Raw genomic sequence first — 15,408 nt, 5'->3', positions numbered from 1 at the left:
GTAAACACGGTCATAGAACTTCTCGAGGGTATAAACTGCGATAAAAAAGGTTATTGTTAGCAGCACAGTAGTTGCCCATTCTTTTCAAGGGTGGGACAATGCTCTTCGAATCGAGTATATGGGCAAGGTTTACAGATGCACTCTTTGTCTCCTCCCGCCTGCTTCCAAAGCTACCATTGGCGAGAATATTCTCACGGAATCGTCCGTTGCGAGGAACACGCCTACAACCTGGGATATAAATAAGGCAGCAAACTTTCCACACCTCAGACGAGCAATCGCCCCATCAAGTTTATTGAAGCAAGAAAGCCTTACGTAAGTTCTCCTTGAAGTTGCTACACTTTTGTATTAGTTTTTGTCGGAATGCCGCACTGTTAGAGGCGCCTAGAGTTCAATGGATACGCTCGTTATATTGTATTTATAACAAACTTTGTTTGAATAACGGACTGCTGTGGAGGTCTTTTTGAGCTAGGTTGTCATGTTATTCCTCCCGTTTTCGGGGATATTCGTTTCCGATGATTTAAAAAAAAAAATAGGCCTCTAAGTTCACAGTAAAGGTTGCGCACTAACACGCCATATCTCTTCAGGCGGTTCTCTCAAATGGTCGAGAAATTAGAAGGGCATCTTATAGTAATGAACTGAATGCAAGAGCGCAAACGAGTTGCACGGTGTTTACTGATCATGTCCAAAACCCTGATACTGCAGGTAAAACAAACGACACAAACGTTCAACGTTTCATTCTTTGCTTAGTTCTTTACCTGCTGTCTCGTGGTTTATGTCACGTTGAACCTATGTTACAGTGTATCATTTGAAAAAAAAAAAGTTTTCAAGAGTAATACGTCAGAGCATTGGAAAATCCATGTTGTGAGCAAGATTTTGTGTGCTGTCAAGTTTGCTAGTCGCACCTTAATATTTAGTTGGTTTTCTTCTTGCTTAAAACAATTATGAATTCAAAATTGGCATTGGCATTCTCAAAAACCATCTACGTAAAAGTTTATAAATATGTTTCGATCTTTCTGTACCTGGTTCTTTGTTTTAAAACAGGTTCACAACATCAATTTTGTATCACGTGACTTTCGGTCTTCCCTGGGTACTACGGGTGTACATTGTTTGTTCAAATGAGTTTTATTTATTTTGCAAGTGTACTAATATTCTTTTGTATTCGCAATGTTTTTGTGATAGTTTAATTGTGTCGTGGGCATTTGTGTAGGATTAACCGGACGTATACTTCAACCTATTCCACAAACTATGCATACATCTGTTGTACAACGCGTCATTTAAGTGGCCTTAAACCTTTCCCACTATATTTTGCGAAACAATTGCATTGCCGAGTTTCGAGGTTATATTTATGTAATTGTTACACTTTTAGGAGGATGTTGCCGTTAAGCAAAATTCAGCTCGTGCTTTGCGCCGTGATTCTTATTCTACCGGCACTTCAAAGTGGTAAGTCGATGCAAAGAAATATGAATATAATATATACTATACTTTCTTAAAGTTCTCTCTCAGAATGTTTAGTCCGTTTTTTTTTCAATTTAAAGGGTAACTGCAAAGAAAAAAAAGTTTTTTTTTAAATAGCCTAATTGGGACAAGCATGTCAAAAAACAATTTTTCCGCGAGAAAAAACATTTTTTACATCAATATTTATTGCGTGAGACTCATTTTAGTTTGCGGCTATTTCGTCCGTTTTAAATCGCGCGCCACGAAGTTGTGATTATGTGACGTCAATCCCAAAAGGTTCTCATTGGCTAAGAGTTTGATTGACAGCTTAGATCTTGGTTGTTAAACCTTTGTTATATGTTGCAATTTCCTTTTGAGCGGCATATTTTTACGTTTAAAGAATAACCCATGTGATGAGAGTTATTAATCTTTACAAAAGGTTTACAAGACGGGCACTTCCGTTTGGATTCATACAAACAAAAGCTTCGCCATTCTTTCATGGCCGCCGAAGTGGCCGAAGTCTCTGCTCCCGCCTGTCTCGCCTACCTCGACTAATCGTTTCGCCGAAGTGATCAGTGTTTCGTCGTTTTGTGCTGACCCAGGTGCTTGAGTGAGACTTCTTGAAGTGAAGTAGTGTGTGTTTAGCGGCTGTCGCAGGTGTTAGTGATAGGAAGCGACGCGGGGTTTTGACTTTCATAGCGCGGTTCTTTTGTTTTCCTCTTTGCTTGCTTAGCGTGCTTTTTCTTTTTTTTTGTTTGTTTGTTTTGCTTGTTTGCGCGTGCAAATGCTAACTTTTCGGAGACGTCAGATGCGTGATCCCGACAGTGAGCCTTCCAGCAGCCATGTCGCCCCGAAAGGAATGCTATTTGGCTGGAGGCAATCGGGCGTTCGCGTAGCGACCAACGTGTCTAGTTACGTTCTCGTCATATCGCTCTGGAGGCCGTCGAGATTCGCCCCTTGTGCACCTAACGTCCGCGACTAGACAGAAAATAAAAAAAAAGCACTATGTCCACTACGTAAAAATGGTCTCAGTTCATGCATCTGTAGGCAGGTACGAAATCGTGCCCAAATTTATTCACACCGCACGATGCAACACGTCGCTGTGCAAGCGCAGTCCAACACGAAGCATAAAAACGGCAGATTTAGGACAACAATTCGGAGTCCATTGTTCAATTAAAACTACGTAATTTTCTTGAAAACAACCGCAGCTTTTTACTCACGGTATGCGTCGGGAAACTTCCACATTTTGAAACAGAACGAGGCAGATTTACTTTTAAAAATGCTCCCAGCGTCCTCCCGGCCCAGCTTGGCTGGATCAGCTGACGACGACGGGACTTAACTGGTTGAACGTCAACCCCACAACCAATTTGCGCTCCGTGTTAGCACCGCATTACACACACCACGAACGTTTCAGCTCTGTCGCATCGCCGTGTTGCACCAAACAGAACGAGATCGCCGAAACCAACGCAGCGCTGTCGTGAACCTTGGCTTGTGGTTGCGCACTCGTGGATTCTGTGACTCCCTTCGCTTTCACGGCGCGCACGACGATTTCGAACGATACTTTCCGTCTTCCGGGAACATCACAGGGGCACTTCTCCGGTCACGTCTTCGCTACACGGCCCACACGGCCTGGCGTAGTTGCCAGATCTTGCCGGAAGTCGAGACGCTGCGTCGTTCAACTCCGCAACGCAAGAAGATTGAGGGGCGGGGCGTACTCCTCTTCCGCGGGGGTCGAAAGAGCGGGAGTTTCAAATATGGAGAGGTTCTGACTCTACTAAATTACGTCCTGTGGCGTAAATATTGATAAAAAAATCATTTTTTTCGCGGAACATTTGTTTTGTGACATGCTTGTCCCAATTAGGCTGTTTAAAAAAAAACTTTTTTTTCTTTGCAGTTACCCTTTAAGGCATTTGTGATTGGTTGCCACCGCTGCTGTTTGAACGTCGTTTGTTATATGAAGCAATGCTTTAGAACGTCAGGTGCCTGACGAGGTAGTAACAGGCAGTGTGCAATATCAATATGACATAAAGGAAGTCAGTGCATCACATGCCATTCAAAAGTGTCACACACGATTCACTGTTAAAGTGCTCATCTTTCATATACTGTACCCGTTCAAGAAATTGTATTATCTTGAGGTTACAAAGAAGCGGTCGCGATCCTCTAGGTATTGAGTTTCTGGAAGCTTTTATTTGAAATATTCAAAATTTTGTACAATAACAAAGAGTTCACTTAACAAAAACAATTACGAATTGTACAAGAGGCTAGAACATTCTTAACATCAAATAATATCAGTAATATGTTGATCGAATCGAGGAGACATTTCCAAACCAATCATTATTTATACAGTGTCAATAAAAAGTGGAATGCGTTTTTAGCATCTGTATGTAAGTAAACTCAGGGGTTGAAAAGAAAAGTAAAAGAGAATAAAAAAATAATATAAATAAAAATGTTTAGTTCATTTATGGCTAAAATGGGCTGCTGCCATGACCCAGCGAAGTAGTGCCTTAACACCAGATCTTTTTGCCCCCGTTTTCAGGGGCGTTTTTGTCTGCTACTGAAGGTCAGATCGACTGCGTACAGCTTATCATTAAAAACGGAATGACAGAATGCACACGCGAAGGATTTGATGTAAGTTTTTGAAGGCATAGAAAACAATCAAGTATAAATTAAAATTTTTTTTAGGTAATTCTGTGTGACTGCCTAGTTCTTATAATGAGAAGACTAATAGTTTAAGCAGAAAAAAAAGAAAGACGTTTACAAATCTCTGTAATGCAAAATTAGAGCGCAGCTCTCAAGGAGGAGGAGGGAGGAGAAGGGGGAGGGAGAAAGGACGTTCCCCATAATACAACGCGTGACGTGAGGTCACGTGAATTCACGTGACCCTCATGATGTCACGTGATCCTCGTGACGTCACGAGTCCCGCGCGTTGCATTATGAGACATATCCCATAATGCACCGCGCGGTTACGCCGACGGCGACGGCGACGCCGCTCAAGCCGGAAACGGGCGTCAAAGAGCTGCGCTCTAAAGCGCGAAACACGTGTACGACGAAACCTTCCGATCCGACGTGCGGACTGCCGGAATGACCTTGGGGGGAGAGAGTTTTCGTAGCATCGGAGAGCGTTGAAAACCCTCGCCTCCGACCGTCGTATTGCGCGGTCGGACGTCGGATCGGACGGTTTCGTCGTACATGTGTTTTGCGCTTAAAAAGACTACGCGCCGCGGCTTCCATTTTCACACTGCGTTCCGGTGGTGACATCACGCTTTCCCACAAAACAAGCGCCCCCCCCCTTCCCCTTTCCCCTCGGCTCCATGGCTTCCGTGACCTGGCATCTGCGTTGTTGTGCTTTTCTTAGTGTGCTATTTTTTTCTGAGGCGCGCCCGTTTTGACATTGAGCGGCCCCGCTAGCTTCCGTGACGAAGCATCTGATATGACGCGTCGCAACCAATGGGAATTTATTCCTTGCTTCGCTGCTACACACTACAGGCTTCGCTCCATGGGACAGGGGAAAGTAGGTGCCGTTTTTCGCGGCTTCAAAAGCTGATAACGCCGGTTCACTTTACAGGACAGTTAATGCTTTTGCAATTAAGCGTATGTCAGGTATGAAAACCCGTAATATTTTGTAAAATACTCACAATGTTACCAATCTAATGACGCTTCGCGTAAAAGCTCTTTGTTATAGCGCCTATTTTACTTGAGCCACGAGGAGCGAGTAACTTTAAGAACTCGAACACGGAAGGCATTTGATAGGTTGTAACCTATCGAATGCCTTCCGCCTTCGTGTTTGTGAAACTACTCGCCCCACCTGGCACAAGTAGAAATGACGCTATAACAGAGAGCTTTTACGCAATGCGTCATTGAATACAACTGGTAGCAGCGCGCCAAAAACACAAGGACAAAGGGTTGATTTGCTCCCTCGGTCCTTGTCTTTTTTTTTTTGCGCGCTGCTACCAGTTGTAATCATGAACCAACTCGCCTGCATCGCCACATTGCGTCACCGAAAATTGTAGAGGATAATTGTAAAGGATTTTGTTTTGGGTGTAAACTTTGCCTTATAAAAATGGTTGACACATTTTGGGCGAGCGAATGCCTCAAGTTGTGGTGCTCAATCGTTTTCGGTTTTCCGTGGGGGGTCACGCATGTTGTTTCACTAGCATAACACCTCACAAGTCCAGGTTGTGTAACACGAGGCGCACTATACTAAAGCTGTACGGCGCACCTAACAACAGTCAGCGTGCACTCTAAGAAAAAAAGGGTGTAGTCGGGTGCATCAGGCGCTCATGCACCCTTTTCTTGCAAGACGCACCCTCCGTTGCCCAGCCAGTGTGCTTGTACACCGACAATGAGCATCCCCCTCTCCCTTAAAAACCTCTAGGTGTACCTACCAGTGCACCGCCACGCTAGCCACGCGCCCCGATCAGCTTGTGCTTGGATTCCCCCATGGGGGTCACTCTTTGGGATGGGCAGTTTCTCACGAAGTATGGAGCTATCGTGTTCCCTCGGTATTGACAGTAGAGTGGACGCTATGCTTGTTTTAGTCCAATCGGGTCTCCGGGTAGGATCACGTGACTACAGTCTCCAAGCTAGAGATAAGGCAGAGCACGGCACCAGCCTGAAGGCCAAGGCCACGGATAGCATCCACTGCACTATTAACTTTGGGTCGAACTTTTAAGACGATATAAGCGACAAATCCTTTCATTGTTGGGTTGCCCCTGAAGATAAGCCTTTGCGAGGGTGGCATCTTTTGGCCTTGAAGGAGCTGCAATTTTTATACTCATTTCTTTTTCTTTCTCTCCCTAAGCTGAAAGTATGGAAGAAGGCGCGCAGTTGCCGGACCAATGAACCGAAGGCTTTTTTTATCCCTCGACTCCTCTGTCTGAGCGCGGATACGGCAGGAGCGTGATCATGTGGTAAAGGTTTCACGGATGACGTAGTAGCTTTTTTCGACCTCGGAATGTCTGCTTCCCGGCCTAGTTGCTTGTGTGCTGTGCTGCGAGGGGCTGCCGTAGATTTCGCCCGCGACAACGTATTCGAGTGTACCAAGATTTCCAGTGTTTGAAAAGTCCTGCGCGTGTATCGGCAAAGGGGATTTCTTCAAAAAAGCCCAAGGAAGTTATGTGATGTGTTTAGTGTTCGGTTCGGCAAATTACTGCTTCGGACACATCGTGTTGAATCATCACGAACCCCTTTCTTTTCGTTTCTGTGTTTGTGTGGTTCTGCAGTGCCCGCGTCGACAAATATATCGGATTACATATTTCAAGTCCGGTATTTTCATCGTAAGTGCACTGCAACCTACTCCTTTGCAACAACTGACCGTTCCGTTCCGGATTACCTCTAGAATTAGGCATTGTCTATTTTCTATCAGCCGGGAGAATAATTTCCCCGAAATTCTATCGGCAGTCGCCTGCCATTAGCTGTATACAATCATGTGACAACTGCAGGTGGAATACTGACTTTCTTATTCTACTGGCGTTTTGTGAAAACACGTTTTTGCCGATCCACGTTTTGTAGACACGTTTCATCGACACTAATGTTTCATCCTCACTCGTTACGCAAAATGCACGCTGTAGGGACATTTTGTCGCGCGTGTGTCTCTGAGGCGCGTGCTCACCGACCCAGCCGACTCGTTCGCGCCGTTTCATGGCGACAGTCTGCGGCAGCTCATTACAAAAATGTTAGCCCACCTGTCCCACCCATACACGTCACTTCGCGGATACATTCTGGGGCGGCTCATTACAAGAAAAGAAAGGAGAGAAGCTAAAATAGAAAAGCTAATCTGAGCTGTCGATGAAACGTCGTTCGATGAATTAACGGCGACTGCCGGTGGATATTTGTGGAAATAAATTACGGGCTGCTGGCAGAATGGACAGTACATAAGACTCACCCCCGGTTCTTGTTTGCTTAGTAATATTTTCAGTTGTGTAAAAGCTTCTTTGTGCGTCTTCAGATATCACGGATTGCTTGCAAGTTTGTACTTGTTTACGGAATAGGCTGTCTAATAAACTTCTATGAGATTTGCAAACAATACCGTGTGTCCGTTTACCTGCCTTTTTGCAATCACCGGGGCGCATACATTTTTTACTGTTTTCCTTGATATCCTAAATAGGTTTATGAAGTTATGAAACGGGTGCATAAAGTGGCGTAACCATGCACCTTTGAATCGGGTGCATCTGTGTTCTCTTCGAATTCAGCGGGTGTAGAAAGAGGTGTAACAATACACTATTGAACGGGGTGCTCCTGTGTTCCCTTTGAGAGCAATAGGTGTAACAATGGGAGTAATGGTACACTATTGAGCGGGGTGCGTCTGTGTTCCCTTTGAGTGAAGCGGGTGTATGAAGAGGTGCATTGGTACACCATCGAATGGGGTGCATCTGTGTTCCCTTTGAGTGAAGCGGGTGTAGAAAGAGGTGTAGCCGTACACCATCGAATGGGGTGCACCTGTGTTCCCTTCGAGTGAGATTTCTGTAGAAAAAGGTGTATATGTGCACCACACCAACGGGTGTACACGTACTCCCATATTTGGGGTGCGCTTGTATTCCCCCAAAGGGTGTAGTATATGTGACAAGCACTTACACCCCCTATGGGTGTACCCCATGACACCCTTTTTTTTTAGAGTGTGGCTACATCGACTCGTACACTAAAAGCAACGTTTTCCTAGCAAATAACCAGAGCCCTGCGCGCGCTTGCACGGGAATTCCTGTGCCATTCGAAAATTGCGCGTTATCTCTCCGTGTGCCGCTTATCTGGAAACGGTGGAGGGCCCACCGAGCAGCTCCAACCGATCCGAGGGAAAGTGGCGGAGCACGTCGAGCGATCCGGAGAAGTTCTCTCCGACGCTTGCCCCGGAAACGTTTGATCCGTAGTCTCTCGCAATATTTCAGTTTCGATATTTTCGTTAGCGTTGTGTCGCAGCCACGAAAGCGACTGCAGCTGCAGTGCTTGACAACCGAAAGTTATCAGAATATCAAAGGGATGCTGTGCTGTTGTAAGCCTAGTTAGGAGCGGTTCGAAAGTCGGAGAAGCGATACGATGCGGTTCCGAGGTGTCCACGTCCCCACTAAACGACCGGAGTTGCAATCAACATGTGTGATGTCACTCTTATCTCGGTGCGTGCTTATTATTCTGTTGGAGGGGTCGTCGATCGGTTGATAAGCTAGGGCAACAAATATAAGCTACACTCGACCAGCTCGACGATTTAGGTACTGTGGCACTAGCATTGGAGGACAGCGGTGGTAGAAAGAACAGCCGAAACAGCGTCTTAGCAGCGGTGGTGGCGGCCTATAGCAGCGGAAATGCCGCGGAGCAGCTGTCTGCTGCATTCTGTACCCCGGGAGTCGTCGCTCCACCACGAAGACCGGTTGCTCCGTGTCCCAAAGCAGCGAACGTCCGCTATATGCAAGGGGGCCTAGAACACACCTTTTAATTGTAAAGTAGGGTGGTGTAAACAGTGAACACCCTTTATTTTTTAAGGTTGTAAAGAGGGTGCGCGAAAGCGTGTATTGAGGGAGTGAGTGAGTGTAGAGATTATCCTTTTTTAAGCGTGTTAGCTGCAATGACACTTGTTTTGGCGACGATCTTTATTAACCGTTTGCCTGTACTAATGTTCTTTACTTGGACATACATTCCTCAAACTTAAAGGTGCCCTGAGAAGATTTTTGAGGGCGCCTAAGTATGGCAATGACTCACTCTGTGGGCTTTAAGCATCGTATAGAAGTACATAAAATAGTACGATGTTCGGCCGATTTCCCTATTGAAAAAGCAGTCAAAGGTTGAACACACCGAGGTCATCTGAGGCGACGGGAGGGACATTGTTGTGGCAGCCAGGACGACATTTAATCAATGAAAACGCGACATTTCGTTGAGATTGCAAACGCTGTTATTACAAAATATGTATGCTCTTTTTAGATGATAAAAGCAAATAATTATGAGCGGTCGAAAAATGTTAGCTTTTCGCCGAGAGGGAACATATTACTGCAATAATCGCATAAAAAACAGCGCATTATGTGCTTTCCTTTATTTTCTTGTCTTCCGCGAGAGTGATGTGTCCGATCGTCAGCTCTTCAGCGTACTCACTGTGTTGAATCGTATTGTCCGGGCTGTATGGGCAACGAGCCACGTGCATTCGAGATATCACTCCGCGGTTCCACCAATCGGAGGCGCGAGAATTCTTTGCCTGCTATTGACTGACAGTGGTCCTGGTTGTCTGAACCTGCTCCTTCCATCGTCGGAGGTGACCTCGGTATGTTGCGATCTTTGATTTTTTTTTTGTTTGTTAATATGAAAATTTGCTGCGTATTGTCTTGATTTAAGAATTTCTAGGATACTTAGAGGCAGAAGAGTGACCTATTGGCATATTTAGGCGACCTCAGAAACCTCCTCAGGGTATTTTTTAGCGTGACACACATGTGAGCAAAAATCGCGTCGCTTCGCACCGCTCAGGGAACATGACACCAATGACAGCAACCGCTAACAACCGTTGCTGTCATTGGTGGCTTCTATAGTTCCGCTGCGCGGCGGTGCGATGCGACGTGATTTTTTCTCACATGTGTTGACGCTTCAGATGAAGTATGCATTACGCAAAATGTTGACGAGAACAAAGCAACATACGTGTAACCTTCGTAATTTCGGAGACGCTTACCTGTAAATGAGTGTCTAATGCGGTGCAGCAGTCACCAGTGCTGTGATTCCTCTCTCGTGCGAGATTTATTGCGCTTTTATTTGCTGTTTCTGTGCATGTTATAACTGCAAGTGATGATTGTTGCTTGTTATTTTGAGCACCACATTTTTTGCGTTCACCCGAATCCAAAACGTGTTTCTATAACACCATTAGGCTGTTAACCCCTGAACAAGCTTATGTACACAAGGGTGTTGGATGTTTCAGTGTGAATTTAAAACTGCGAACGGAGTCGTGCACCTTTACAGCGTCGATGTCGTGCGTCTTTACACACCACGTTTACTGATCTATGCGGGTGTTCCCGGCAGGCAAAATAGCCGCACGCAGGATTTAGTGGTGATATAATAGGGAGGACGAGAAAGTGATGGCCCCGCGTTCCAGGCAGATGGCTGTTCTAATTTTATTTGTGTTTGGATTATTAAAGTACAATTTTGCTTGAAGACAAAGGGTGAATGGCTTGAAATGTAAGTGAAATTAACCGCATCAAAGTACTTTAGAAGATAAATAAAGAGTTACTTTTAAGAAGGGAAAGGTCATGCGAGTTAAAGGCTGGGTACTCTCCCCATGAGACTGGTCACGCCGCCTAAAAAATCCCTCCTGTGGCTATTTCACTTGCCGGTTCGGACGGCCGCCGGAATGAGCAAACTGTTCCAGAGGCTAATAAAGTCGTGCAACGCCTCTGCAACAACAGATCATAAGGGTGCTACTGCGAGTGAGCATCTCTGCTGTCAATGTTGCTCGAGCGCTCGATCCTGCCGTTACACCGGCATCGACGCAAGCGATGGCAGTTATTGACATATCACTACTTTTACTTTCTTATTTGTGACATAATATGCCAATGCATTGCAGGATTTTGAAAGTTATGACCGTCACACATGCGAGCTGAAATGCGGTGAAGAAGGTAAAAATAGGTTGCCGTTGCCAGATGGGGTTTGCTCCGGTGGTAAAGTTGTAAGTCACGAAAAATTTTTCTCGCTGCCTTCGCGATTTTTTCTTTGCGGGTACCCGTGATACAACAGCCTTCCTCGTTTGATATATATTTTAAAAAAGTTACTTATGTATCGTTTACTTTTAATTTAGTAAGGGCAGGCCAAAATTCCATGTCAATACTTTAGCATTGTTTTTTTAGCAATAACACTAGTGGTACTTACTGACTCTCCATTGATTCTTCGCAGAGTTAATACGCGTACCGTTTTTAGATTCGCAAAACCTAAGCGTTATTCCATCGGATTACTTGGGCAAGACGCAGTCAGTCATCTTTGTTACGTTTCTTCAGTTGATCGGATATTTTCCTATATCGAGTGTACTGACGGTACATAGCATACAATAATTTTAACGTGTAACTACTATACAACACCCTTCCCGATTGTCTCACGAAATAGAAACGCCTCTGATATAAGAGGCGATTCCACATGATCACATCGGCACTAAAGGGGCATCAAATCGCTGGAAGAAGCTCTTTAACGTACACCGAAACCTGACGCGCAGCGAAAATTGCCAAAGCCTCTCAGTTTCGCATTTAGGCAAATGACTGTCTCGTCAATGACTGGTGGGCATAGTTTGGGTGGCAGTGGCCACGTGCAATACCGTCCGCCTCTGACCCAATTGATGAAAATTTCTTCACATGATCACGTTGACCACTACAGAGGCATCGGCTGGTGGGAAGTCGAAACCTGACAATACAGCCAAAATTCTTAAAGTCTCTCAGTTTTTCGTTTAGGCAAGTGACAATCACGTCAATGACTGGTTGGCATAAATTGGGTGGGAGTGGCAACGTGAAAAACTATCCACCTTTTAGCCAATTCATGAAAATTTCTTCACATGACAGCGTCGACCACTCAAGAGGCATCAGCTGGTGGAATTAGTTCCTTTAACGTACTCCGAAACCTGACGATACAGCCAAAGTTTCTAAAACCGCTCAGTTTCGCGTTTAGGCAAGTGACAATCACGTCAATGACCGGTTGGCATAAATTGGGTGGGAGTGGCAACGTGAAATACTATCCACCTTTTAGCCAATTCATGAAAATTTCTTCACATGACCCCGTCGACCACTCAAGAGGCATCAGCTGGTGGAATTAGTTCCTTTAACGTACTCCGAAACCTGACGATACAGCCAAAGTTTCTAAAACCGCTCAGTTTTGCGTTTAGGCAAGTGACAATCACGTCAATGACCGGTTGGCATAAATTGGGTGGGAGTGGCAACGTGAAATACTATCCACCTTTTAGCCAATTCATGAAAATTTCTTCACATGACCCCGTCGACCACTCAAGAGGCATCAGCTGGTGGAATTAGTTCCTTTAACGTACTCCGAAACCTGACGATACAGCCAAAGTTTCTAAAACCGCTCAGTTTCGCGTTTAGGCAAGTGACAATCACGTCAATGACCGGTGGGCATAGATTGGATGGCCATGGCCACATAAAACACTGTCCGCCTGTCGGCCTATTGATGATAATGTCTTCTTAAATTATACGACCTGTACTGCGTGTTTTTTAGTTATAATCATTAGTATCACAAAATATATTACATTATAATAGTAGTACTAAAGGCGATATAATTTTTTAACAAAAATATAAACAGTATACAAAGCGACATTAGTGGCAGTGGTTGATACTTTAGGAAAAAGAAGCAGGTAGTGATAGTAGTATTTGTGAAGGTCTTGGAACAAATTGGATAAAACTGCATATTGAAATAGAAAACGAAAAGGTCATATTTCGATGGATGTGCTGTCCATGTCCCGTCCTATTTTTTTATTGTTTCTACAACTATTACACTAAACCAACGCGATCCGCTACAAAGGAACGACATTGAGTTGCAACGTTTTCTCTCTACACAAGCTTACTAGCACCTGTGCTACCTTAGTTACATGCACGTAACGCCACTGACCAAGCGTCTTCGTATCCGTGTAATTGCAACGATACATGTAGAATTTTTCTTTATACTTCTTGCTCGCGAAACGCAATGACGTAGTAATGGGCATAGCATTGTTATCGTAGCCTCGGGAGTATCATGTGACAACGATATACAAGTGCAGCTCATAGGTAGGACACAAGTACTGTGTGAGCACTCGGGGTAGACTCGTGACAATCCATGCCTCGATGAGTGTTTGGTTGGTGGCTCTTTTCAAATCGGTGCAATGGCAGGAACAACCGAGCCCTAACAGTGTCTGGAGCTCCGCAGGTGCAGTATGATTCACCAACCCCGGTGCACGGTTGGGATGAACATTTGGCAGCATATAATTGGCACGAGATGATATGACCGTTCATTCTGTCCGTGACATGTCCGTGAACGCCGCTTGTCATTCTATGATATTTTTTTCGTGACTTCCATTACGTGGAGTTAAAACTGACTCATGTTTTGTAGGCTGTGAATGTCAAAGATTAAGGCACTCAGGTATTTAGTGAAAGTCTAGCAATTGTGCCACGGCCCCTTTAATATAATAGTCAAGAGGATGAAAGGATATTTTTTGGTTGACTACTGAAATTAAACCTCCTCTCATGTAGCCCAGTCTCATTTGGAAAATTTACATTTTAACGCATATTTTGGGAAGTACCTTTTATCGCGCATTTTATTGTATAAAAATGCCGTGAATTTAATAAAACGACTAGGTTGTTTTAGAACACTGATATCTGTGTTCTGATTGTTATAAAACTATAATTGCATTTTCTTTCTCTACAGCACTGCACTGAAAAAGTGAAAGACATCCTCTATCAATGGGATGCGGATGTGGAGGATAGAAAAAACAAAATTAAAAGAAAATGGTGCACTGCTTCTGAAAGGAAGTAACTTTGGTTACGATGAGTGCGATAAATAAAGAAATGTCATGTGCCCTTCGTCTTGTTTTATTATTTATAATGATTTTCTGTAAAAAAAAATCTCTTGCCTTTAGTACTTCATGCTGCGAGTTGAGAAACGGCTGGGCTGTAACGCGATACAAGTATATTCTGTTGTATTTTTGATATTTTCTTTTTGTTTTCATGCACCTATTTTGATCTGTATTAAGTTTAATTTTTTAACGCTGTTTGTAACTCTGGAGTAAAATAAATTTCAAATATATCGATTTTATATTATTATTTTGCCCGGCTAACGTGTTTCGTGGCATATTGTTTCAAACATAAACGTTCGTGACTGAAGGGACACAACGACAACACTGCTTAATTCAAGAGGTTACAGTGTCTACTTCACAAAAGTTTGGACAGGGCCTCGGCAGACCACAAAGGGATTTAAAGAAAGAAAGAAAATATTAGGGGTGTGCGAATAACGAAATTTTAAGTCGAATTGAACTCGAATCGAATAGTTTCGAATAATAGCCAAAAATTCGGATGTCGAATCGAATACGAATACTAAACTTTGTTCGGAACATTCCCAATATGAAAAATGGGTCCGTGTATCTGCGGTGTTTACACTGTAAAAAATGCTAGTAATATACCAGGAAATATCGGGAAACCTTGAGTCAAAGTAAGGAAATGGTTCTATTATAACAAAATACAGACACGCTTATCGGTTAAAAAGCAAGACTTATGATATTCGCCAAAAAAATAGGTGTTTGATAAATAAACAGTCTAGAGATACTTGTATCATCGATAAAAGAACACAAAGTTGTATTACACTACAAACGTCACTTTTCCCGTAAATTTATTTAGTTTAACCCTAAAGGCCCTTTCGGGCATTGCATAAAGAAAACGTGATACAAAAAAATTTGTACGACTAAACCTAGTGTCAACAAAAAAAAAATAAAAAAATAAAGCAACAAGGCGTGAAGTTGGGCTAGTTGGTTCATAATGCAAACTTGGAAACAGCACAAAAAAAGCAAGGGACAAGAACGAAAAGTGAACGAACAGAACGCTGACTGGCAACTGAAGTTTATTCCTGCGAGGAACGGAAAGGAACACATAAAAGATGCAAGATAGATAAAACAGAATCCACCCCCTTGAGGCACACCCGAGCACTTAAACAAATCTGCCGAATTTCTTAATGAAAGTCACTTGGTCATCCGCCAAAGCCACCGAAATGTGTTGATTTTAATGGTATACAGGTGCAGCCGTTAAAATATGTGATTGACATCATTACGCCGTACCTCACACATATTTTTAATTTGTCGCTCTCGACTGGCGTTTTTCCAAAGGGTATGCAGATTGCGAAGGTGTCTGTTTTATATAAGTCTGGAGATAGAAATGACATGTCCAATTACAGACCAATTTCAGTCTTACCCGTTTTTTCTAAGGGCTTAGAGAAGATTATACACGCTAGACTTAACAACTTTTGTGAAAAAAATTCGATATTTACTGATTTTCAATATGG

The 15,408-nt window shown here is 43.7% G+C and overlaps 2 protein-coding genes across 2 annotated transcripts in view; both read left to right on the top strand.

Moving 5' to 3' along the window:
* Positions 1-15,408, top strand: part of LOC120840400 — a 64,909-nt gene that overhangs the window by 42,472 nt on the left and 7,029 nt on the right. The gene's annotated exons all lie outside the window — the stretch shown is intronic.
* On the top strand, positions 1,371-13,925 carry LOC120840399. The gene is made up of 4 exons (XM_040210903.1): positions 1,371-1,440; positions 3,971-4,062; positions 10,958-11,059; positions 13,786-13,925. The coding sequence occupies exons 1-4, from the start codon at positions 1,371-1,373 to the stop codon at positions 13,891-13,893; spliced, it is 372 nt and encodes a 123-aa protein (XP_040066837.1). The 3' UTR covers positions 13,894-13,925.

The sequence above is a fragment of the Ixodes scapularis genome, unplaced genomic scaffold (genome assembly GCF_016920785.2).
Source record: "Ixodes scapularis isolate PalLabHiFi unplaced genomic scaffold, ASM1692078v2 PGA_scaffold8__174_contigs__length_109621045, whole genome shotgun sequence".
In the NCBI taxonomy this organism is placed as follows: domain Eukaryota; kingdom Metazoa; phylum Arthropoda; class Arachnida; order Ixodida; family Ixodidae; genus Ixodes; species Ixodes scapularis.
This window is presented reverse-complemented; position numbering and strand designations above follow the sequence as displayed.